The 26,132-nt window shown below is 42.7% G+C and overlaps 1 protein-coding gene across 2 annotated transcripts in view; it reads right to left on the bottom strand.

Annotated features, from left to right (window-relative positions):
* Positions 1–26,132, bottom strand: part of TRPC6 (transient receptor potential cation channel subfamily C member 6) — a 115,973-nt gene that overhangs the window by 22,327 nt on the left and 67,514 nt on the right. Inside the window, exons 2-4 of one of the 2 annotated variants that reach the window (XM_061628759.1) lie at positions 12,799–13,573; positions 10,529–10,708; positions 6,590–6,754 (exon numbers count right to left, since the gene is read on the bottom strand). In XM_061628759.1, the coding sequence (XP_061484743.1) occupies positions 6,590–6,754; positions 10,529–10,708; positions 12,799–13,573 (1,120 nt within the window). The remainder of the gene's footprint in view (positions 1–6,589; positions 6,755–10,528; positions 10,709–12,798; positions 13,574–26,132) is intronic. The other variant, XM_061628760.1, reaches the window with a different exon arrangement.

The following is a 26,132-nucleotide window of genomic DNA, read 5'->3' as shown; positions in this document are numbered from 1 at the left end:
GCACACTAGTCTCTGATAAATCCTTTAGAACATATTTATTTTTCCCCCTCTGATCCCCCGCCAAATAAATAACAATGTAGTACTAAGGACATTTACTTAGAAATAAATCTAATTTGTTGGGACTTACTCTCTAGGAAGTTTGTTTAGAATGGCAGCCTAAAAATAGTTTTGCCTTTCTTTTAAAAAGCAATCAGTCAGTCCTCTCAGCTGCATAATGACCACTTTCCCAAATAAATCTTGTTGTTTACACTGACAAGTTCCTTTTTAAAGATTCCAAGGGGATGGTTACAAAGAGCAGCGATCAAATGCACTTTGAAAATGATAAACAAAATACCTTGGCAGCATCCTTTCAAATTGATTATCTGCCTGTGTTCACAAGTGAGGATGAGACTAGGAGACAGAGTAATTGGAAGCTGGGGGTGGGCAGAGGATAGATGTATGAAATAAGGAGTGTAAAAGAAACCAGAAGAATAGCTATAAGAATCTGTTGCACCTTAAAGTGTTCAATCTGATATACTGAGATCACTGGGCTCTTCTCTGGAGTCCCAGGTTAAGTATGTATAGCAGTGGTTCCCAAACTTGAAAATTGCTGATGGTCTTGGTAGACCACTTAATGATTTTTCTGCCTCTTCTACTGATTGTAGTCTGCTGTGCTAGATTTATATGCTGCAGTATTTGTAGTTGTGCTTTTATTACTTCTTTTGTTATATATTGTATGTTGTATTACAATTTGCATTCCACAGAATTCAAATTGTAATACAATATAAGAAATAAAAGAAGCAATAAAAACACTATTGCAAAATCAAGAAGTGTATTTAATGAGGACATGCTGCAGACCATATGAATGAAGCTCACAGACCACAGTTTGGGAAGCCCTGGGGTTTAGGATTACAAGCCTTATTGCAGCATGAGTTTTCAAAGATGAGAGTCTACCTCATCAGACAGGGACACAGGAAGCTGTCATAGGGAGTTAGACCATTGGTCCATCTCACTCCATAAGTGCATTCCAAAGGCTGGGAACCTTCAGCTCAGGGGCCAAACACAGCATTTCTATCTAGCTCTCAGGCCTTTTTCCCCCAGGCCACACCCTTCACTGGCTCTGCTTGTTCAAGACCCTCCTTGAGTGCTTTTGCCTGGATGCAGTGAGCACTTGAACTGTGATATCTCAGTGTTTTTTAACTGTGATAAGGGGGGAGGGGTAGAAACCACTTGCTTTTGAATGACTGGAATCTAGTCTACAGTAGAAAGGCAAGAACCAACTCTGTTGCTCAGCCTACTTTTGCTTCTGGCATCACTTAACTTTTGGCTCTGGGCCTTCCCACTCTAGCCTTCACCTGTTTGCACAGAAACCAAATACAAGCTGAGCTGACGCTTAACCAAACTTTATTTCTAATGAGGCCTGGGAGCCTGCATAGAGTAATAACCAAAGTCTTCACCTCTGAGGCTGGCCTCCTGTTCATAGTTGTTTCTCTTAAAGGGCCCTGTGCCAGACATTTAGATGAAATGCATACATTACATCCACTCAGCATGTGGCTCCCAAAAGAATGGCCATGAAAGAATGTGGCCCACAAGTTTTCCAGACTCCCCATTCCTCATCTACACTGGCTGGCAATGGCTCTCAAGGGTTTCGGGTTTCCTTTTCCATCCCTACCTGGAGATGTCCAGCATTTGAACCCATTCAGTTTTGCATGCAACACATGTCCTCTATCACTGAACTATTCCTCTACAAATGTTTGGACAATGAAGATGCTATTATCTGTACATTCTTGGGTCCTAGGTAGGAATGGGAAGGTTGTCACTTTTGGTTCTCTCAGTTTTCATTTTTTCCAATCTATATACAGTTCTCCACATTTCTGCAACAATTTGCAATTTTTTTTAAAAAAAATCCTCATGAAAACTCTCCAGCATGTTAGTGTGAATTTCTTCTTTTTTGTAGGTGGTTTTTACTAATGTACACATTTTTAAAGCAATTTATCTTCATATAATACATTTTTGTATGTTATCTTCACAAATATATTCATTTTTATGCACTGTCTTCTAATATATACATTTTTTGTAATCACTGTTTGGTTGGCAAATTGCATTGCAAAATTCAAGTTAGTGCAAATTTCAAAGGATGGCTGTGTTTCACTTCTCACGTTGTTTCAGAAAGTGTGAATTTGATAGATTTGGTTTGAAATGCGAACTGAACTGAATTTCTTGCCCATCCCTAGTCCTGGATGGAAAACCGTTTTGCAAGTGGAGATGCATAGATAAATGCCCAGATACAAAAACTAGGGATATCACACATGACAAAAATCAGTCACAAGAGGGTGGGGATATTGGAGTTTGGTGTATGTGTCTCTGTGTGTGTGCGTGCATGTGCAGAAATGATTAGTCTGGTAAGACTGGTGGTTAAAAGTCATAGTAGTTGTAATCAATTTATTTATATACCGCATTTTCCACAAACACATATGTGCTCAAAGCGGTTCACACAAACAACAAACAGTCCAAATACTGGAGCACAATAGTACATAATAAAAAGTATAATCACTATGACATTTAAAAAAAGTTAATATGCATCATAGTGTAAATGCACATAAAGTTCAACAATAAAGCTGAAGCAAAAATACTGAAAACCAACCAAGAAACGGATATAAAAAACTCTTCTATTCCCCTGACCCTTATGCCTCAACCCAAAGGACCAGAAAGTTTTCTGGAAGAAGCTCCCTTCTGAAGGCTCCCAGGGCTTATACTCTAATGTAACAGCGCTACATTACAACACTAATACTGCACACATCAACAAAGACAGTTAGAAATAGCCATCCCCTAATGACAGAGTCCCAGTCCCCTCAGTTCTTCTCCTGAAGGCAGCTGCCTTTTGAAGGTTCCCAGGGCTGGAGGGCGTACAACTTAAGTTTTATTACTCCTGGGAAATAAAGCCATTTTGAGTACAGACATACATGTGGCCATTATGGAGTCATGAGCTTAACCAGAAGAAGAAGAAGAAGAAGAAGAAGAAGAAGAAGAAGAAGAAGGAAGGAAGGAAGGAAGGAAGGAAGGAAGGAAGGAGAGTCTGAGTAAAAACTATATATCAACAAGCAGTTACTAAAGAAGCCATCATCGAGGGAAGGATAGGTTGCCTTTCTGTCTGCCCCCCCCCCAGTTCACACCCAACAAGGGAAACAACACCAAATCCATAGGTGGGACCAGGCACGCTCAACCATTTTGGATTGTGACAGAATCTGCATGACACCGCATGAATGATTCCTTTTTTTAGCAAGACAGCCACCCACAATTAGCAAGAATCTAAGGGCCAAATGAGATGAGATGTTTATCTAATTAGATTGTCTGCCTGTTTAGTTTTATTGGATTTGGACTGTGGTGCTAGGGGAGAGGGGGTTTAACTCTTTTTCTTTGTATCATTTCTCCAGGGTAAATTACCATCCCAAGCTGCATTACAGAAAACATACAGATACCCATTAGGAGGCCATTTACATTAGAAAAATGATACAGAACTATGGTCCTAATCCAGTTCAGGCTTCCCAAAGATGCTTCAAAAGCAATTATATAATAAATGAGAAGTTCAGTCACGGATACCTAGTTCCTTGTCTAGTTTGGCCTTAACTACAAAACCCAGCAAATTTCAGAGACAGTATGGTCTTTTCTATAAGCATCTTAAACATTAACTGGAGCAAATGCTAATTTAGGAAAGGCTGGAAAACTACTCCCATGCCACAAAAAGGAAATGATTAAAATGAACTGCAAATTACCAACACATGCAACCTAACTTCTATACTATATTACTTAACAGAGAATTAAAAAGGAAGGCTTCCTATGGCACCAGTAGCACAAGCACTTAAGCAGATGTGAGTAGAGATGTGAAGGCCTGAAAATAAACCTGGAAAATTTCAGAAAAAAGTCCCCCCCCATTTTTCCCTATTTTTTTGTAAAAAAAGATAAAATAGGAAAAAATCAGAAAAAATGCTCCCCATTTTTCTGTTTGTTTTTCCTGGGTCTTCACATCTCTAGATGGGAGATGATGGGTTAGCTTTATATCTCTCTTCTGATCAATATATATGAAAGGAACAATGATAAATAAAAGGTACACAGAGGGGGAGCAGTTAATTGCCCAACCATGCTTCAAAGTTAATGAACAGTTTAAAGATTACTACCTAAGGAGATCTGAGCACTATGAACTACAAGCATGCCATCATAGTTTATTTTAAAATAAAGCCTATAAAAATCTGGACACTGATTGCATTCAAATTGTCTTCCAAACCATGATTTGGAGTTTAATGAGCAATTACTGTGTTTAAGTGCTCTTTCCCTCTGCTTCTGACTTACAGGGTTTCATTCCTTACTTCCTGTTTGAATCAAACCAAAGTTTGCCAAGACATCCAAACTAGCAAAATGCATTTTGAACAAGCACTTCAGGCCATGGAACTGTGGTTTGCAGTCCTGGTTAGGTGGACTCACAAACCACAGTTTTCTGACTCTGATGTCATGGTAAACTGTGATTTGATTCCAACAGGAAGTAAGGAGAAAATCCCTGTGCATGAGAGGTGGAGAGAAGAGAAGGGAGTGCATAAACTCAGTGTTCACACGCAATCTTCTAAGCCATGGTTTGGAGGAGCATCTGAATTGGTTGAATAGGCCTATTGGTTGAATAGGCCCATTGTCTCTGTGAGGTCAACAAGACGTTTTTAGAGAAAACTCCTTGTCCCATGCTTGGTTCTTCGCACCGCCTGCATTATCTCCCATAGCAATCTGAACTTTGCATGAAAGTAGAGTAAGGGAGATCCTGCATCAAAATAAATGCTGCTGTTATCCCCAATTCAGACATTACATTTGATACATGATAGGGATGAACTGCTTGAGACAGTGAACTGCTCCTGATCTTACTGCACATAGATATCGGGATTAGAGGCAAGGAGAAATACCACCTGCACATTGCCATTTATTATCTAGGTAAAAGAAAAGGGAGCTTTGCTCATTTGATACAGGTACCACTGACTGTAATCTGTACACCATTTTAAAATTGAGTTTGGATTTCAAAAGACAAAGCCCTGATCAATATAAACATCCAGAAGTGAAATATGAAAAATAAATGTGATGGATGAGAGGAGTAAGCCTGTCCCCTCCACCATACAGCCTCCAGTCTCTCAGAAATCAGAGGAGGATCCCATTCATGTGGCAGTCAAGCTTCACACTGGAGGTTATCGACATGGGAAAGGAAGCAGCAAGTGACTTGTGGGGCCTTAAAGATGAACTGAAGGATATAGGAAGCTGACTTGTCAGACTATTAATCCGTTAAGCTCAGTATTATCTACAGTGACTGGCAGTAGGTTTTCAGACAGGATCCCCCCCCCGACATACACGGTGATACCAGGAACTGAACCTTGAAACTTTTTCATGAAAAGCACATGCTTTAAAACTGAGTCACAGCCCACTGGACTAGTGTGACATTAACCTTTCATGGGCAAGAGTTTACTTCACCAGACACAAATTAATCATGTGAAGCATGTTTTTGCCTGTAAACACTTATGCCACAATGGCCTAGTTTGCACTTAATGCTAAGCCAAACCATGGCCATGTGTGAATGAGCAAGTGTGCAAGTACATGGAGTCCTGCGGTTGCCCTGCTACACAGAGCTAAGCCATGGTTTGGTTTAGCATTACATCTGAACCTGAGTTAGTGGTTTGTCTCACTCCAGGCAAACCGCAAGCTGTAGCCAAGGTTTGTACTTGGCTTCCTACTGATGGTCTGTCTCAGGGAGATAAACCATGAGACTGAGTTTGGATGTAATGCTAAGCCTACCACACCAACACTTAATTCCAGGAGGACACCAGCAGCAGGATCAGTGGAACAGCAAAGTATCCCTGATTTTTGCTTCACGCACATTTGCTCATTCATGTTTAGCCATGACTTGGTTTAGCATTAAGTGTGAACTGGGTGATTATAAAGCAGTTTGTGTTTCAACATGTCACAAGACTCTTGATCTTATGCAACATGTCTGCTCTCACAGCTTAAAGGCAATTTCATCCCAATGTAAACATTTGCCCTGGTGAATTTGCCTACACTGCTCATGTAACATTATTGCAATGCCAGCAAAACATTATGTTTTGCAATGCTTACTGTTGACATTTTATAACCTAAGCAATCTTGCTGTTCTGCAATATGACTTAGCTTTAAGCTGTCTCATTTTCAGTACCATTAAATACAAAAGCTCTAGTTTAAAAGACTTAAGGGTTCAACTGATAGACAGAGTGTACAGTATATACATGCATGTGTGTAGCTAATGCAGAGCAGGGGCACAAAAGATATAAGTTATGACTTTCAGTCATAATTTGTTTCTACCATTCCTGCCACCAACACAAATGAAAAACAAATTAAGTTTCACTTAATGTATCTGCTGCTGTTTATTGAGAATAACAAGGTGTGTGATCCTGCATTCACACCATTACAACGAACAACTTGCCATTAAAACATTGCTAAGTGCCTGTCTTGTTTATTGTGTATGCTTTGCTTTAGCCCAGTTTCAAATCTGCATGCAAATGAAGTACGGAATCTATTAAAAAGGCTGATGCATCCTTCCACCAACTAATACCTTACTGCATGGAGCAATCCAATAAGCCACTGACAGGAATGGCAGCCCAACAGCAACGGCAAGAACCACTAAAAACTTCATCGCCATGGTCTGTTGTCGTAAACCTGACAGATTCTCATACCAGATAGAGAGGAGCTGCTGCTGGCAGTTTGGATGTGCTACAAACTAAATGACAAAAGAAAAGGAGCAGAAGAGAACATTACCACCAATCCATTACTCATTTTCATAATTAGCATGCCAGAGAAGGCATTAAAACAGAAATAACCCACATAACATTTGCACCATTATCACAAAGAAAGTGCTGCAATATGAATGAAAGAAGCTTCTGTTTGCAATATATGGCTATGTAAGGCAGGGAGTTTTTATTACTTGTCAAGACAACATACTGGATTTAGTTTTCTGCAATTTCGTTCTTTAAAAGCCTTTTCTTCCCAAGTTTCCCCAGACGATTCCTACCAAAAATGAGAACATAAAAACTGCCAGGTTGGGTCAAGCAAATGGTATATCTCGCTTATATACCATGTTCAGACATGGTTTGAAAGATGCCTCTAGGAGATTTGCACTCCAAGTGTGGTGGCAATATCCATCCCCTGTCATTGGACCACAGCTTGTAGGGGAAGCCTGCTGCCTTTGAAAATGTGAGATGCTCTATAGGGTATAATAGCCATATTTAAGTAAGATCTACACAGCAGGTACCTCATGGACACTAGACAGCAACTTTCTGAAACTTTGGGTCCCCACATGTTGTTGATGCTCACATGGAGATTGCACACTTTCAAAGGCTTCCAGTTTATTGAATTGTTGGGGAAATGTTGTACATGCAATGGGGATATAACAGATTTTTAATTGGTGTGGACAGGTTTATGCAGAGGATGACAAATTTTGAAAGAACTTCAGTGGCAGCCTGTTAGTTTTTGAACCCAGTTCCAGTTGATGGTATTTGCCTTTAATGCAAATATCTGATGGCATGTCTGTTCCCATTCCAACCTCCCTGTGCTTCTGCTGAGGCTCTTATTCAGGCTTCTCCTTTATGAGAGGTATATTATTCTGCTACAACGACACCTGTGCTTTTTCCCCAATCTGATTCTGGGTCCAGTTCAAAGTGCTGGCCTTACATTTTAAAACTCTACATGGTTGAGGGCCAGGTTGCCTAAAGGATTGTCTCCCTCCCACATTTATCTATACAAGATCTTAACATCTTCTTCAAGGTCTCTTCTCTGGGTATCCTTGCCAAACAAAGTGTGGCAGATAGCTATGAGGAAGAGCACATTTTCAGCAGTTGCACCCCAGTTATTAAATGCCATCCCCAAAGAGGTTCAACTGGTGCCTATGTTGCAGTGTTTTATCATGTAAAAAACATTTTCATTTACCCAGGCATTTTAAGCTGTTGGAAATCCTAGTCTGCTTTTGATGAATATTGCTGCTTTTTTATTATTACTTTGAGGTATGATTTCAATTATATTTACTGTTGTTGTACACTACTACGAAATCAGATAGGATGGAGGTCAGTATTTCAGTATTTTACTAAACAGGAAAATAAACATTGGGGATCAAACATTGAGAAAGGCTGCTACAGAGATTTGCATCTCTATTTTCTCTGCTTATACCAAGTTGGCCTGGAGTTTGCATTGTTTTCCTATTCACAATGTCGTGGATATGCAACTGTTACTGTTTAATTTAATTAATTAATTAATTTAGAAAATTATTATCTCTTCTTCACTGCAGAAACAATCCCACAATAGGGTACATTAAAATTTAGACTACATAGATTATATTTTAAAAACTGCACCAAAATTTATTTAGTCTAAGCAGACTAATAATACAATAATAAGTCTGATAGGCTCAGGTACTAATACACAGCAAATAGTCTGAGCAAACCAGTGAGTTGTCAGGTGGTGTTGGAAATTTAGAAGAGCTGGCACCAGCCATTATCTCTGAGGGCAGGATGTCCATACCCCTGAGGCACCAGTACCATGAAGGCCCTCATAATAGACTTCCAACAGTTGCAGCACAGCCTAGAGGACCTCCCCCCCCCCGATATCAACACACAGGCAGGACTATATGGGAGAAGATGCTCCTTCAAATCCAGGTCCAGGTTGCATAGGGCTTTATAAGTTAAAATAATAAGAATATCATTTATATAGCACTGATATATTTGCACAACACTTTGTAACTTCTACTATGTGTACCTTATGATATCCCCTGTGGTCAACAGCTACACTATTTCTTTTTGGCCCTGCTGCTGCTAAGCTATCTAGGGCTATGCCATGGTTTGACTTAGCCTTCTATCCACAGTGCCAGATTCATGGCCTGAGACTGATCCTGTATCTTGAGAAGAGAAAGTCAGCCAAGTGCAGGTGTTCTTGCACCTCTGTAATGGGAAAAGCCACAAGGTGGAATTCTCCCTTCCCCCTGCACAACTTTTAAAGATAGAGAAGAGAGGTCTTCTATCTTTAAAAGTTGTGCAGGGGGAAGGGAGAATTCCACCTTGTGGCTTTTCCCATTACGGTGTTGCAAGAACACCTGCACTTGGCTGACTTTCTCTCCTCCTAAAGATACAGGATCAGTCTCAGGCCATGAACCTGGCAAACCTAATCCACACCCAGAATCAAAGTTTGTCTTTCATGTTTGCTTGCTTGTGCCATAGTTTGTCTTAGCATAATATGCAAACCAATGTTTTTATAAGATTGCATATAATATGCTTTTGTTATACAGTGAAAGCTCATTATAATGTGAGGATTGGGGTACTAAGGATGCACTTGCATTATAGGGCTTCTGAGTTATAATGAAACTGAATTGAAAGGGTTAAAGCCAGTGACTACTATTGGTTCCTAGAGAGACCAAAAAAAACAACAACCCACCACCATTGCAGCTGAGGAACAGACTGAGAAGGAAGAAGCAGGAAGGGGAACAGAATGGGAAACACAAGTTAACACACACAAAAACTCCACAGATAGTAATGAAAGGCTCAAGAGATAAGCGTCCCATAGGGGAAAAACACCAGGTAGGAAAAGAGCAGGGAGGGAGGGGGACATCAGGAAACAAATTTTTAACAAGAACGCTGAGAGGAAAAAAGACCCAGAAACACACAGGGAAAGCAAATAGGGCTCACCAGGGAAAAGGAGCACAGAGGATGAAAAAATGAGGTATAAAACAGAAAAATAGGGTACACAGCATTTTACACAGGAGACATGGTTAAACCTGCAGTATATCCAATTCCATGGTACAGTGAGATGTGTTATAGCGAGCGTCCACTGTAGTGTACATTGCTTCGGGATGTCTCATGGGAAGAGATTCATAAATCAAATTAATAATAACAATAATCTATGTAATGGTGCTACATTTTTACTGTGTGATACAACTCCATTTTCCTCTGTAATCTTTCCTTAATACATGACCATACAATATTTTTGTAAGCTTTTGATTTATAGTATAGAGTTATGCTGGCAGTAGGCACACCATACCGGAAAAGCCATTGTTTGGATAATTATTTCGTTTTCCTTAGAATATGAAAAGCCATTCTGACTGCTCAGAACCAGCACCTCTGTGAACAGGAACATAAGAGGTTGCCTTATACCAAGCCAGATCACTGATCCATCTAGCTCAGTATTGTCAACACTGACTGACAATGGCTTTCCAAGGTTTCAGACAGGAATTTCTCTCAGTCCTACAAGGGCATGCCAGGGACTGAACCTAAGACCTTTTGGATAGAAAACATGTTTATGTACTGCAGGATATAGAAGTGGCAAATTAATGCCAAAAGCACTTCTAAACCATTTAGAATGTCCATGAAGATTTGTCTTCATCTGTCAGCACTTTGGGACAAGGACCATTGTTCTTGGCCCTCTATATACTGTTTGATGCTCCGTTCTACCTGTACTAAATAGGAAGGTAAGTGGGAAGAAATTAATGAAAACATGTCCAACCCAATCTGCTTACTTTTTTGACTTCATACTTTATGGCAAGTTTTAAGCGGCTAAGGCTAGGACGTCCATGCTCCCCATGGTTCAACTCAACATCCCCATTCAGAATAGCTTCCACTTCCTCTGTATTTCTGCACAAATCGAGAAGTCCGACCACAAAGTCCTTGCACTGCATAGACAATTTTTTGTAATCATTCTATGAGGGAAAAGAAAACACAAAAATTGGCCACTCTTTATAAGCAACAACAATAACATTATGCTTATTAATGGAATACTGGCCAGTGATCCATCTGGCCAAATAGCCTGTTTCCAAAGGTGGCTGGGAGTTTAATTCTTCAGTAGGTGTTTAGCCAATGAAAAGTTATATCCAGACTCTGGTATTCTCATTACACACATAAGTATATACATTGTATAGCCTAAAATTATGAAGGGGGCATGTGTGTACAAACTACAGCTTTCCCCTCCTTCCAAATACACATGAGCTGGGGCCGGATCCTTTCTTGATTGCCTCTTGGATGCATATAGAAAGAAAAATAAATTATTATTAGAGCTGCAAATTTTAATCAGTTGAATAATTAGATTAATAAACTGGAGATTTGATTGCTTAGAAACATAGGAAGCTGCTTTATATTGAGTATGATCCTTGGTCCATCTAGCTCAGTATTGCCTACACAGACTGGCAGTAGCTCTCCAGGATTTTAGGCTTGGTTCTCTCCCAGCCCTACCTGGAGATGCTGGGGATTGAACCTGGGACCTTCTGCATGCAAAGCAGATGCTCTGCCACTGAACTAAGGCCCTTCCCCATGCATAAATGAAGAGGGTCAATTTTAACTAATAGAGCTGAGAGGTAAGATCACATGGTGGTTCTTGAGGCTATTTTGTTTCTGAACCAGAAGAGAACCTGAATCATTATTTGAAAGTCTCTGTTTAGCCTGAACTAGAACAGACCCACAATATAATAAAATAAATCACACTGTTGGTTCAGAATAAGGGTTTGACGCACCTAATCTGCTATACTCATTAATCCTCTTCAGACACAATTGTTTCTGTATTGCTCAGTATGGGAGCAAGGACATGCATAGCCCCACCCCCTAGTGTTCATGCAAACAGTGCAACTGTCTCTAGCAACTGAGTCTCACATATAGCTGTTTGTGTAAAGCCTTTCATGTGACTCAGCAATCCATGCAATCAGCGTACAGATGCCTTGAGGGTATCCTGCTTTCCAGAAGTTTAAATATTTTTGGACATTTTTAATGCAAGAAAGACAATATATAGCTGGCAATTATGGAGAGCTCTTAGATAGGAGCTGTTAGGTAGGGTAATAGCAGTGGTGTAATAGAGTGATGTGAGATCTCTGGGACTGAAACAGGTGTAGCAGCCTCCAAGGGATTAGAGAGAAATTTCAGGTGACAGGGAAAGTCAGTGTGTGATAGAGCAGTGTTCTTCAACCTTGGGTCCCCAGATGTTGATGCCCAACTTCCCTGGCCATTGACCATGCTGTCTGGGGATGGTGGGAGTTGTAGTCCAACAACATCTGGAGACCCAAGGTTGAAGAACAGTGTGAATATGCTGCTTACTGTGTTGTGAGCATCAAAGCACTGGGATGTTATGAATCTCCAGGGTGACTCTGCCTATCAAGGTAGCTAGGGTGGTCTTCTCCTTTAGAGAGAGGATAGCCCTCTGTTTGAAGTCATCTTCTAACTGAAATGATGGCCACCCCAAGTCTGGTTTAAAGTTTTATAAGAAGTTGAACTTGCCTATTTGTAGTGAGCACCTGGACAGCAAACTGAGCAGGTACAAGTCACCTGGACACATTCTCCTCTGCTGTGGTGAGATACCTTGTCATTATTTGTACATTTGCATCAATACATGCAAATTTAGTCCACATTTTATGCAAATTGGCATCCACTTTTGACCTCTTTTGGTGATGCATTTCCTCTTCTTTGGTAATGCATAGGTGGCCACCCTAAAGGTAGTCCATTATATCTCCCTGAACTGAGAAGACTTATAGAGAGTTCCAGACTAGGCTAAGACTTTTCCTGAACTGTAGCAGCCTTGGCTATTCCCTGTGGCCAAGCACTGACAGTTCCCCATTTTGACAACCAAATGGAATCCTCATGTTTTGGTTCAGTATACCAGACACTGGAGGGCAAGCCCTACTTATGCCTAGAGACATCTGGTTGGTAACTGCTAGAAACATGATGCTGAAGGAGATGGATTTCTGGTTGATCCAGCAGGGTTCTCATGTTAAAACAACTCACCCATACCTCCAGACAAAAATCTTACCTTGAATTCTTTTTCAATGTTAGCAAGCACAGCCAACTCATTGCTTAGTTCTAAAGCAGTCATTACAGGGTCCTCACTAGACAAGGAAAGGTAAGCAGGACTTGCCAGCCCTTTGTAAGCATTGATCCTGGAGCGAGAATGGCTGAAAGAGTCATCCTTTTGCTTCTTATTGCATTCACTGCATTTGCAGAAGTAGTCATGAGGCCTCTCGATACGAGCTCCTTTCCTCAGCAGGGTATGCACGATTTCATACTCATGGCAGTGTGCAGCTAGGATGATTGGGGTGATGTCATGAGAGAAGCGGGTTCCATCCTCATCATAGGCATAAAAGTCATCATGCTGTAGCTCTGATTGGCTAGGACTTGTGGTCAGCCTCTTGCCTTCAGCAAATGCAGGGTGACTCAAGATGGCTTCTACTATTCGGATATAGCCTTTGCTAATGGCCAAGAGCAGGGCATCTCCGACGCGCGACAGGTTCTCCTTCTTAAGCAAGAGTTCTGTGATTTCCAAGTGCTCATTCGCTACGGCCAGCTGTAATGCATTCTGCCCCATGTAGTCCACACAGTTCACATTGAGCGAGCTACATTCCTCCAGCATTTTACGAACAACAGGAATGTTGCCGTATTCTGCTGCTTCCAAAAAACGCTCCTCTTCAATAGAAAGGCTGGTGGAGCGGTCATTAAACATATATGCTGGGCCCCGATTGGCAAGCCTCCTGCCTTTCTCTCGGACAATAGTCTGTTGTCGGAGGGCATGCCTGTTCTCGGCACCTCTACTGCAGGGAAAGTGAGAAATAATTACGACTTCAGCTTTCCTTCTTTTTTTTAAGTTCACTTCTTAGCAGTGTGTGTGGGAAGAATCTTTGAGTCAGGGGTGAGGAATTGGATTCAGCGGGCAGGCTAGAGTCTTATCTCTATATACATCTGCAGGCTTAGTTTGATAGGCAGGTGGGGCTGCCCTCCTGTCAATCATGTGATGCCTTAGTGATGCCAAAAGGCTCATTTCTGGCTGTGTGGTTTGAAATCAAACTGTGGGCAGAAGAGTCTTCAAAGCACTGATGTTGGCACTTGCAAAGCCCTTAGCGCAGCACTTCCCAAATACCAACCATCAGCTGACTGTCAGTGCTTGAGAGGCCTTGTGTAAAAGGGTTTTGCTGATCTGTGGTGCCTGCAAAGTCCCTGTCATCCAAGCCCTGCCTTTATCTGGCCTGCACCAGGCATCAGGGGTGAAGCAGGTGGGTGTGGCTTGGACAAAACAACTTCTCTGGGATAATGGGGAGGCCTGGTGGGCCTAATTAGTCCTGTGGGCTAGACGCAGAGCTTGGAAAAGTTACTTTTTTGAACTACAACTCCCATCAGTCCAATCCAGTGGCCATGCTAGCTGAGGCTGATGGGAGCTGTAGTTTAAAAAAGTAACTTTTCCAAGCTCTGGGCTAGAGGTTCTCTACCCTAAACAGTATCTCCAGATAGGTAGCCATTTATTTTATAGGCCAACAAAGCCAAATTAACAAATTTAGAAAAACCAAGCAACTACTTCTATAGGCTTAGAAGTTGGAACTGATACCAAAGAGTTATAAGATCTTATGTACTGACATCGATTCTCTTTCCCACCCTCCTTCTCTTTTGTTAACACAACCAACTCTCCAGTTCTTCCACTTTTGGTTCTGCAGCTTCTGTCAAAAAACCAATGAGGATGGATGAATCTGGCTCCTTCGAGTCACCTGCTTTCTCTCCTATAATTCTTTCCTATTCTCCCAATACATTCATCTGCTCTCAAAACATGTTTTTAAATACATGTTTTAATATATCTTTAAATGCTTTTCTCTCAAAATAGTATTTGATAGTATATTTTGATAATTCTAGTCAGTATATTTAATTTCTTTCTTTCTTAGGTTTATATCCCTTCCTTCCTCCCAGTAGGAGGAAGACAAAAGCACTAAAAACACCCTAAAACATCATAAAAACAGACATTAAAATAGATTACAACAAAACATCCTTAAAAAAGTATTAAAACACATCTCCAAAAACATCTTTTTAAAAATCGCTTTAAAAACATTTTAAAAAAAAAAGCGCTAAAAGCATATTAAAAAGCAATTCCAACACAGACACAGACTGGGATAAGGTCTCTACTTAAAAGGCTTGTTGAAAGAGAAAGGTCTTCAGTAGGCACCAAAAAGATGACAGAGATGGCACCTGTCTAATATTTAAGGCGAGGGAATTCCGAAAGGGAGGTGCCACTACACTAAAGGTCCGTTTCCTATGTTGTATGGAACGGATCTCCTAATAAGATGGTGTATCTATCTGTAGGAGGCCCTCACCTGCAGAACATAGTGATGCGACTGGGTATATAAAGGGTAAGATGATCTTTCAGGTGTCCTGGTCCCAAGCTGTATAGGGCTTTGTACACCAAAACCAGGTGGTGGTCTGAAGGCACATGAGGCCAGCTCCCTGCTGAAGCTAAGCAGGGTCAGGTGTGGTCAGTGACTGGATGGGAAAATGCCTGAGAACCATATGTAAGCCACTTTGGGTTTTATGAAAAAGAAAGGCGGGATATAAATGTAATAAATAAATAAACCTTGAACTTAGCTTGGTAGCTAATAGGCAGCCAGTGCAAATCTTTCAGCAGCGGGGTGACATGTTGATGATACCTGCCCCAGTAAGCAGTCTTGCCACTACATTTTGCACCGGCTGCAGCTTCCAGACCAACCCCACATAAAGCTCATTACAATAATCCAGCCTGGAGGTTACCAGTGCATGGACAACAATGGCGAGGCTATCCTGGTCCAGGAATGGTTGCAGCTGTCTTACCAGCCAAAGTTGGTAAAAGGCACTTGTAGCCACTGAGATCACCTGGGCCTCTAGCGACAAAGATGGATCCAGGAGCACCCCCACACTACAGACCTGCTCTTTCAGAGGGAGTATGACCCCATCAAAAGCAGGCAACTGACCAATTATCTGAACTTGGGAACCACTAACCCACAGTGCCTCTGTTTTGCTAGGATTCAGACTCAGTTTATTGGCCCGAGTCCAGCCCACCACCGAGTCCAGGGCTTGCACGGCTTCTCCTGATTCAGATGTTACAGAGAAATAGAGCTGGGTATCATCAGTATACTGCTGACACCTCACCCCAAATCTATTGATGACCGCTCCCAAAGGCTTCATATGGATGTTAAACAGCATGGGGGACAAGATGGTACCCTGTGACACCCCACAACTGCCAACTGCCAGGCAGCCGAAAGACAATCACCCAATGCTATTCTCTGAAAACAACCTTGGAGATAGGATCGGAACCACTGTAGAACAGTGCCTCCAATACCCAGCTCACCAAGTTGGCCCAGAAGGATACCATGGTCAATGGTATTCAAAAGCCACTGAGAGATCAAGTAAGAATAACAGGGTCACACTCCCCCTGTCCTTCTCCCGATAAAGGTCATCCATCAGGGCAACCAAGGCTGATTCAGTCCCATAACCACACCTGAACCCAGACTGGAATGGGTCAAGATAATCTGTTTCATCCAAAAGTACTTACAATTGCTGTGCCACAACCCTCTTAATCACCTCCTCTAAAAAGGGGGTATTTGTGACCGATCGGTAGTTGTCACAAACCAATGGGTCCAGGGTGGGCTTTTTCAGGAGCAGTTGAATCACTGCCTCTTTCAGGGCATCTGGAACCACTCCCTCCCACAATGATGCACAAACCACACCCTAGTTCCACTCGGTCAACATGCTTTAATAAGCCAAGAAGGGCAAGGATTGAGAGGACACATTGCTGGCAGCAGCATCGCTAGCACCATGGCCATGTCATCAGGCCTCATCAACTGAAACTAGTCCCAAGATGTTGCAGCAGACATTGCACTGGACACCTCTCTGGGGACTACAGTAGATGTGGATGGGGCATTAAGATTGCTATGGAGGCGAGCAACTTTACCCTCAAAGTGCCTTGGAAACAATTCACAGTGGGCCTCCAAAGGGTCTAAAACTCCACTTCCTGGAGTTGATGTCAACAGACCCCTGACTATATGGAAAAGCTCCACTGGACAGCTACTTGAGGATGCAATGGAGGTAGAGAAGTGGGCCTTCTTCGCCACTCTCATCACCATACAGTAGGCACAATTATTTATTTATTTATTTATTTAAATAAGCTTATATACCGCCCGACTAGCAACAGCTCTCTGGGCGGTGAACTTTAAAAATACAATAAAAATAACACAATACAGTATATCACAATACAAAACTGTACAAAAAACTGTACAGTCTAAAATCAAAATATAATAATTTAGAATTAACAGCAATTAAAATGCCTCAGAGAAGAGAAAGGTTTTAACCTGGCGCCGAAAAGATGATAGTGTCGGCGCCAGGCGCACCTCCTCGGGGAGACCATTCCATAGTTCGGGGGCCACCACTGAGAAGGCCCTAGATCTTGTCACCACTCTCCGGGCTTCCCTATGAGTCGGAACCCGGAGGAGGGCCTTTGTAGTAGACCGTAGTGTACGGGCCGGTTCATATCGGGAGAGGCGTTCCGACAGATATCGTGGTCCTGTGCCGTATAAGGCTTTATAGGTAAGTACCAACACTTTGAATCTGGCCCGGAAGCATATTGGAAGCCAGTGCAAATGGGCTAGCACAGGTGTTATATGCTCAAACCGCTTAGTTCTTGTTAGCAGTCTGGCTGCCGCATTTTGCACTAGCTGTAGCTTCCGAATCGTCTTCAAAGGTAGCCCTACGTAAAGCGCATTGCAGTAGTCCAGACGCGAGGTTACCATAGCATGTACCACTGATGTGAGGTCCTCCTTACTCAGATAGGGACGTAGCTGGGCTACCAACCGAAGTTGGTAGAATGCATTCCGGGCCACCGAGGCTACATGAGCCTCAAGTGTGAGGGAAGAGTCTAAGATGACTCCCAGACTATGCACCTGTTCCTTTAGGGGGAGTGTAACCCCATCCAGGACAGGGTATATATCCACCATCCGATCAGAGAAACCATCCACCAACAGCATCTCAGTCTTGTCAGGATTGAGTCTCAGTTTGTTAGGTCTCATCCAGTCCATTGTCGCAGCCAGGCAACGGTTCAGCACGTCGACTGCCTCACCTGAAGAAGATGTAAAGGAGAAGTAGAGCTGCGTGTCATCAGCATACTGATGACAACACACTCCAAAACTCCTGATGACCGCCCCCAGCGGCTTCATATAAATGTTAAAAAGCATGGGAGACAGAACCGAACCCTGCGGGACCCCACATTGGAGAACCCACGGTGTCGAGCAATGTTCCCCAAGCACTATCTTCTGGAGACGACCCGCTAACTAGGAGCGGAACCACTGCCAAGCAGTGCCTCCAACTCCCAACTCCGCAAGCCTCTCCAGAAGGATACCATGGTCAATGGTATCAAAAGCCGCTGAGAGGTCAAGGAGAATCAACAGAGTTACACTCCCTCTGTCTCTCTCCCGACATAGGTCATCAAACAGGGCGACCAAGGCAGTCTCAGTGCCAAAACCAGGCCTGAACCCCGATTGAAATGGATCTAGATAATTGGTTTCATCCAATAGCGCCTGGAGCTGGTCAGCAACCACACGTTCCAGGATCTTGCCCAGAAACGGAACATTGGCTACTGGTCTGTAGCTGCTGACATCCTCTGGGTCCAAGGAAGGTTTTTTCAGGAGTGGTCTCACTGCCGCCTCTTTCAGACAGCCAGGGACCACTCCCTCTCGTAAAGAGGCATTAATCACTTCCTTGGCCCAGCCAACTGTTCCTTCCTTGCTAGTTTTAATTAGCCAAGAGGGGCAAGGATCCAGTACCGAAGTGGTCGCACGAACCTGTCCAAGCACCTTGTCCACGTCCTCGAGCTGAACCAACTGAAACTCATCCAACAAAACATGACAAGACTGTGCTCCGGACACCTCAGTAGGATTAACTGCTATTAAATAGGAGTCTAAGTCCCGGCGAATGCAGCCAACTGTTCCTTCCTTGCTAGTTTTAATTAGCCAAGAGGGGCAAGGATCCAGTACCGAAGTGGTCGCATGAACCTGTCCAAGCACCTTGTCCACGTCCTCGAACTGAACCAACTGAAACTCATCCAACAAAACATGACAAGACTGTGCTCCGGACACCTCAGTAGGATTAACTGCTATTAAATAGGAGTCTAAGTCCCGGCGAATGCATGAGATCTTATGCTGGAAGTGTTCAGCAAATTTATTACATCGAGCTACCGATGTATCTGCCGTATCTTGTAGGCCTGGATGGAGTAGGCCACGAACCACTTTAAAAAGCTCCTGTGGGCGTGAGAGAGATGACTGAATAGTGGCGGCGAAATGTTGTTTTTTTGTTGCCCTCACCGCTCCTACATAGAGCTTAGTAGAAGCACGAACCAGCTCATAATTCCATTTGTCGGGAGTTCATCTCCATCTCCGCTCAAGCCGCCTCCTGTCTTGTTTCATCGCTCTCAGCTCCGGAGTATACCAAGGAGCTGTATGAGCTCTACATAGGAGAGGGCGCGCAGGAGCGATCGTGTCAACAGCCCGGGTCATCTCTGTATTCCACAGATCGGCCAGGGCTTCGACAGGAGCGCCAGTCTTATTCATGCCTGATCAGCCTCACAGCACATCTTTTACCAATTGTGCTCTAGCTATCATCCAGCCTGTTTCATTGCCCTTAGTTCACTGGTGTACCAAGGTGCAAATCGGGCTCCACAGTGCCGGAGAGGATGCTCAAAGGCAACTGTGTTAAGAGCCCGACACACCTCGCTGTTCCACAGTGTGACAAGGGCTTCAACAGGGTCATCTGCTCTATCTACTGGGAACTTCCCCAGGGCATTCAGGAATCCAGTGGATTCCATTAGTCTCCAGGGTAGACCATCTTAATCTGTCCTCCACCCCTACAGGGGAGGATTGGAGCCGTAAGTCTAAACATCACCAGGAAGTGGTCTGACTATGACAATGGGATGACATCCACCCCCCTATCTCCAGACCACCTCTTCCTTCATCTGGAGCAAAAACCAAGTTGAGGGTGTGCCCTGCCCTATGTGTTGGGCGGGTGACAACTTGAGACAGCCCCATGGTCGTCATGGAGGCCATGAAGTCCTGATCTGGAAAATTAGAGGCAACCTTAGCATGGACATTGAAATCACACAAGCCTATGGTTCTGGGCTCCTCCCATAACACAGCCGAGATGGCTTCCTCCAGCTCGGTCAGAGAAGCTGCCGGGCAGCAAGGTGGACGGTACACCAGCAGCAACCCTAGTTTACTGTTTCCTCTGCCCGACACCAGGTGCAAGCCCTCACAGCCAGCTCCAAGACAGAGTGGTTTCCTGGTGACAGAGATAGAAGTTGTATAGACCACAGCAACTCCTCCCCCCATCCCTGCAGCCTGTGCTGGTGTTGCACTGAGTATCTAGGTGGGCAAAGCTGTGTCAGATCAACTCCTCCCAGCTCACCCACCCAGGTCTCAGAAATGCACACCAAATCAGCATCTTCATCCACAATCAAATCATGGATGAGAGTGTTCTTATTGTGCAATGATCTGGCGTTAAACAGCACACACAGCCCAATGGGTGCAGCAGATGAGCAACGAGAAACCTGTCCATGGGAGGAGTGGGAGCAAGGAACAAGGTATAGGTAGCCTTGCCTTCAACTTCTATGGTAGCTCACCATCTCCTCATGGCTATGCTTCTATCCATGATCACTGAAATTGGGGTGGCATCATAGATGGGGAACCTCAGACCTGGAGGCCAAATGTGGCCCTCTAAGCTTCTCTATGTAGTTCTCAGGACTCTCCCCACTGGCCCTGCTTTGCACCTTCCCAAAATATTTTTGCCTGGCTGGGATGTGTCCGTGAACTCTGATAGTTCCTCTTGCTTGCCTGGATAGAGGATAGATAGGGTATATAAAATGTAGCCTACTGTACAAAGGAAAAATTTATAGTCATTGTTAAACCCACTTTTGCTTCTGGCGCTGCACGCCATTGGCATGTGGCCCCCAGAAGGTTGCCCAGAAGGGAATGTGGCCCTAGGACTGAAAAAGGTGCCTCACCCTTGTTTTATTTGCTAACTGTAAATCCTACCCCAAATCTATGTAACTGTAAGAACAGCTGGTGGGAGGAGAGAATCTATTGCCGGTCACATGGGCTGAGAATGAGACCACAGGAAAAGAAACTAAGCAAGGAATGGGGAATGTGGTCTTCCAGATGATGTTGGACTACCAATTCCCATCAGCCCCAGCCAGCATGGTCACTAGTCAAGGATGATGAGAGCTGTAGTCCAGGAATATTTGGAACAGTTTCACTTGTTTTATAATTATAAAAACAGATTAAAATCATTACAATTGCATATTCTATTGTTGTAACCTGCCCTCGGACCTTGTGGTGAAAGGCAGGTGATAAATTGACAAACAACATCTGGAGGGCCACAGGTTCCTCATCCCTGATCAAAGCTTTAGTTTAGCTGTTTGCCCAAGCTTGGTAAGACATAATCAGGAATTGCACTACTCCCTTGCTCTCGTGTCTCAGGAGCTTTCCTGAGTTGTGTCTTAAGGGCTAGCTCAAAGACTGCATAGTCTCCTGGAGTTTTAATCATCAGCCTTCTTTGGGAGCTTTTCCACAGCTCTGTCTATTCTGTGATTATATCCAGGACTTTAATCAAAAGTAGAGAAACATTTTTGATTTGTGTGTGATTTGTTTAGCCGTTTAATAAAAAGTTTGCCGAACACGCAAATTATGACAAAAGTAATCAAGGGTCATAACAGCTCAGCTTTTAACAACAAAACACAGCCTAGTGAACATCAGAGCAATTTTCAGAGGTAGATAATTAATTTCCAGAGTTAGATTTCCAGAGGTAAACTATACATTTCTAGTTGCTAAGATGACAAAGATTTGCTTAGGTATCTGGACTAGCCTCACACTCAACGTTTGTTGTATCTGATGTTCTGCATTTCCTCTGTACTCAGTGATATTATTGCCAGGCCTGGCCTCCAAGAGGTCTTCTGTATCTTTAAAAGTTGTGCAGGGGGAAGGGGAAATTCCACCTTGTGGTTTTTCTCATTACAGGGTTGCAAGAACACCTGCACTTGGCTGACTTTCTCTTCTCCTAAAGATACAAGATCAGTCTCATGCCCTGAACCTGGCAACCCTACTCAGAAGGAAGCTTGAAAGCATTCATCTTGCAGCTTCCGGGAACAACTGCAGGCTCTCTCTGTTATAAGTGCTTCTGGTTTATTAAAGATGCAGACCCACTTCTCACCCCATGTAACATCTCCTGGGTTAGAAAGGTACTGTGTGAGGTAACCTTGCAACTGATCTGCGCAAATACCAGGAAGCAGCAGGAGTCAGGAAAACTTCAACAGTTGCATTTATTTGTGAACAACAGATCAACAACTCAACATAGCAGCTAGGACTTGCTACAGAGACAAAGCTAACGCGCCACTAAGCTATGGAGGGAACCACACCCAGAGAGGGGGACCAGGTGAGTCTCTTAAAGAGGCAGGCCACAACACTACAGTGTGTGTGCAGCCACAGGAAAGCGATGGGAAATGCCTAGCCAAATAGGCTCATGAGGTACTTTACTGGTGTGTCAAGAAGGTCTCCAGGTATGGCACACTGCAAGTGACAGGAAGGGTGGAAAGAATAGACGGATGGAGCATTTCTAATTCTACCCATAGGCACAACAATTTTTAAAAACAAAATAGGCGCAATGGACAACTAAGTGGCATGGCACACACATTTATGTGAGAGGAAGGGCATGAAGTAGGAAAGGAGGAGAAGCCCCATTCACTCTTCACTTAGAGCAAGTCCCTAACAATGAATGAAATGGGTTAATGGTCCCATAAGCACTTTCTCTCACTCTTCGTTGCTACCGTTGCTTGTAAGGGGAGTGGGAAAAGAGGCAGCTCTTGTGAACAAAATCAACACAAGAACATAGGAAGCTACATTATACTGAGTCAGACCATTGGTCCATCTAGCTCAGCATTCTCTGCACTGACTGGCAGCAGGTCTCCAGGATTCCAGACTGGATACATTCCCAGCCCTATCTGACGATGCCAGGGACTGAACCTGGGATCTCCTGCATGCAAAGTAGGTGCTCTACTACTGCTCCTTCTCCCCTTTCATAGCCATGGAAGTGCCTGAGGAAGAGAACAGCGTGTCCCCCATCCTGTTTGTTTGATTCCATAAAACAATGGCTACTAGCCATGGTGGATATGTACTAGGGATGGGGGAGAACTTCGATTCAGTTTGCATTTAAAGCTGAATTTATCAAATTCACACTTTCTGGAACAATATGAGAAATGAAATGCAGCCAACCTTCAAAATTTGCTCTGTTTGGAATTTTGCAATGCAGTTTTCCAACCAAACAATGGTTACAAAAATGAATGTACTGGGGGAAATGTGTTTTAACATATAAAAATGCATTGTATTAGGAGGAATTGCTTGGGAAAAGGTGTACGTTAGTCAAAACTGCAGATAAAAATGTGTTTATTAGGAGAAAGTGATAGCAAATTGCTGAAGAATTTTCATGAGGATTTTTTTAAAAAAACAATTGCAAATTGCTGCAGAAACCTGGCGAACTGAATTTAAGACTGGAAAAAAGAGAAACTGAGAGAATCGAAATTGACAGATCCTTCCATCCCTAATATGTACTACCTTCAAAGTTGGAGGAGGTATTGACTATGTAAGAACGGCTGGGAATCACAAGTGGGGTGAGTGCTGTTGCACCTAGGTCTTGCTTGTGGGCTCCCCAAAAGTGGCCACTGTGAGAACAGGATGCTGCACTACATGGGCTTTTTGGTCTGATCCAGCAAAGGCTCTTTTTATGTTCTTACCCCACTTTTCAAGATAAAAGAATAGTAAAGAACAATGTAAAAGGAACATAAAATAAAATACCAGCAACATTTTAAAAGTGTCTAGGAGTCTGTAGGGCTTAATCACAGGAAGCCTTGCAACAACACTGCCATGTTCTAAGCAGCACAGACTATAAAATGGGAACTAAAATCAGATGCATGGAATCATAAAACTTCCTTCTTCCCTAAAACCTGGCAGAATAGAAAAAGCTTCTTTGTTAAAAAAAAAAATCAATTCTGTGGATAACCAGAGTAAGGGAGTTCCAAAAGTAAGGTATCATCCTGGAGAAAACATTTTTTTTGGTTCTGTTTACCTTCAGTGTTTTTAATATACACTACAACCGGAAAGTTAAATCCAACATAGGCCTGGAGGGTTAAGAAACTGGGCTTGTTTTTGGAGGAAGGGTAGGATATAAAATTTAATAATAAAAAATAAATGTGAGAGGGCGTGTAGCAAGCTGCCCTCTGCTAGGTTGCCTCCTATGGCATTATGTGTTGCAAGGCTCCACTGATTTGGGGGTCCTATCACTGGCATCAGTGGGGAGGGGAGCCCATAGGGGCTCCAGTAACTCACTGAGTGTGACATATGCTGATGCCAGGACTGGATAGGACACCTGTGCTTACCTTAACTTCTATTTGTAGGAAAGGCGTATTTTCACATGGTGAGAACCATCAATTTATATCATGACTCAATACACTCAGGTCACTAAGGTTGATACTTCACCGACTCTCTCTCCCCAATTCTTTCCAATACCATAATATATAAGCAGCGTGAAATACACTTGCAAGACAGCTATTCAAAACACTTTTCTGTAAAAAGATTCTGCAGAAAATCCTTTGTAGAAGAAAAACTATTAAACAGAACAATGTTGCTTGCCTTTAAAGAAAAGCCCTGGAAGGCCTGTAGAAAGACTGTATAGACTTTTCTACAATAAAAAGACCAATTCACCACCACCACCACCAAATATGTACATACACATACATACACACACACATCCTGAATAAAAACTAGCTGTCCAAATCTCCCAAGCAAAGACAAGCCTGGGACATACAAATTTGTGGAGGCTGGAGGTGGGGAGGCTGAGGCATTCTTATAGAATTAAGGGTTAACTGAGCAGCAGAACTAGTTAAGGGAATTGGAAGGAAACTATATTACAAGCCTGGACTAGAACTACTCCTGGGAAAGGTGGCTGAGCCATGGGTGTTGCCACTGTTAAAAAAGCCTAATTTAGAAACCATCCAAGAATCCAAGTTCTTTACCTCTAGCAGAAACTGATTTACATATTTATTTGTTTGTAGAATTTACATCTTTGCTTTCAGATTCAAGGAGGTGACAACAAAAGTAAAAAGAATAAAATGCAATAGCAAAGAACAGCAAAGCCACAAAATAAAGGCAGCAGAGCCAGTAAATGAAATAGCAACTAAAAACATCAAAAGAATCTTATATAACTCCCATTTGGATTTTGCCATGCTCAGCTGCATTAAGTATTACCCACTTCAGCTCTGCACAGTTTTCTCTCTTTCTGTCATATCTCAGCGATTTCACACTCACTTTTATTTTCAAATCATAAAATGATCCCTTATAAGATTTTCCTGTAAAAATGATACATATTGCAGCAAAGTATTTTTTTTCATGAAATTTCACTTCCTCGGGAACATATGTCTAACAAGGGACATAGAAAAATTGGCATTCTTAAAGTGGTAATAAAATTTACTGATAAAGTGGGGGGGGGAGACAGTTTTTAAGGTCATCTGATAATTTCAGTAAGATTCCTATCAAATATATTAAACGTTCACCTCTATTCCTGTATTTCAGACATCTCTGTCTTGCCATATCATGGATTTAATTATGATTGTCAATCAATTACAAAATTAGGCAAGATTAATCATCTGCCTGTTAATTGTATAAATTTGCATACTATCAAAACCTCAATATAGATGCCTAAGGGAAGCATGAAGCAACATATAGCTTTAATAAATAAATGCTGTCATTAATCATAAAGGTAGTTTTAATATTTTATTTTTCACTCTCCATTATAGTAATACATCAAAAACAAAGCAACATAAAAGAAAAAAATTCCAAACTGTGCCCTTCACTCTTGGTGATACTGATTAAAGCTGGTCTTTAATTAAAGCAGGGATGGGAATCTGTGGCCATTTAGATGTTGTTGGACTACAAGTCCCAGCATCCCTGAACAATGGCCATACTGCATGGGGCAGATGGGAATTGTAGTCCAACAGTCTCTGGAGGGCCAAAGGTTCCTCATCTTTGAACTAAAGGTTTGATAGATTAATTAATCTATCCGTTAAATCAACTGGCACTGCAATCCAAATCCCCTATGTGCCAGGCTGGGGGAGGGGGGTAGTTAGACAAAGGAGAAATGCATACAGGCAGAAATGCCACTGGCAGGATCCAGAGGCTGGAAATGCCACTGCCAGCAGCCAGAGGAAAGCCCTGAATTGGGCATTCTGGAGATAGGGTGGGCTGTCACCCTAGCCCAACCGGGATACATTGG

This window comes from Rhineura floridana, chromosome 5, assembly GCF_030035675.1.
Source record: "Rhineura floridana isolate rRhiFlo1 chromosome 5, rRhiFlo1.hap2, whole genome shotgun sequence".
Taxonomy (NCBI): Eukaryota; Metazoa; Chordata; class Lepidosauria; order Squamata; family Rhineuridae; genus Rhineura; species Rhineura floridana.
Note: the sequence above shows the minus strand (reverse complement) of the source record. Positions and strands in the feature narration are given on the sequence as shown.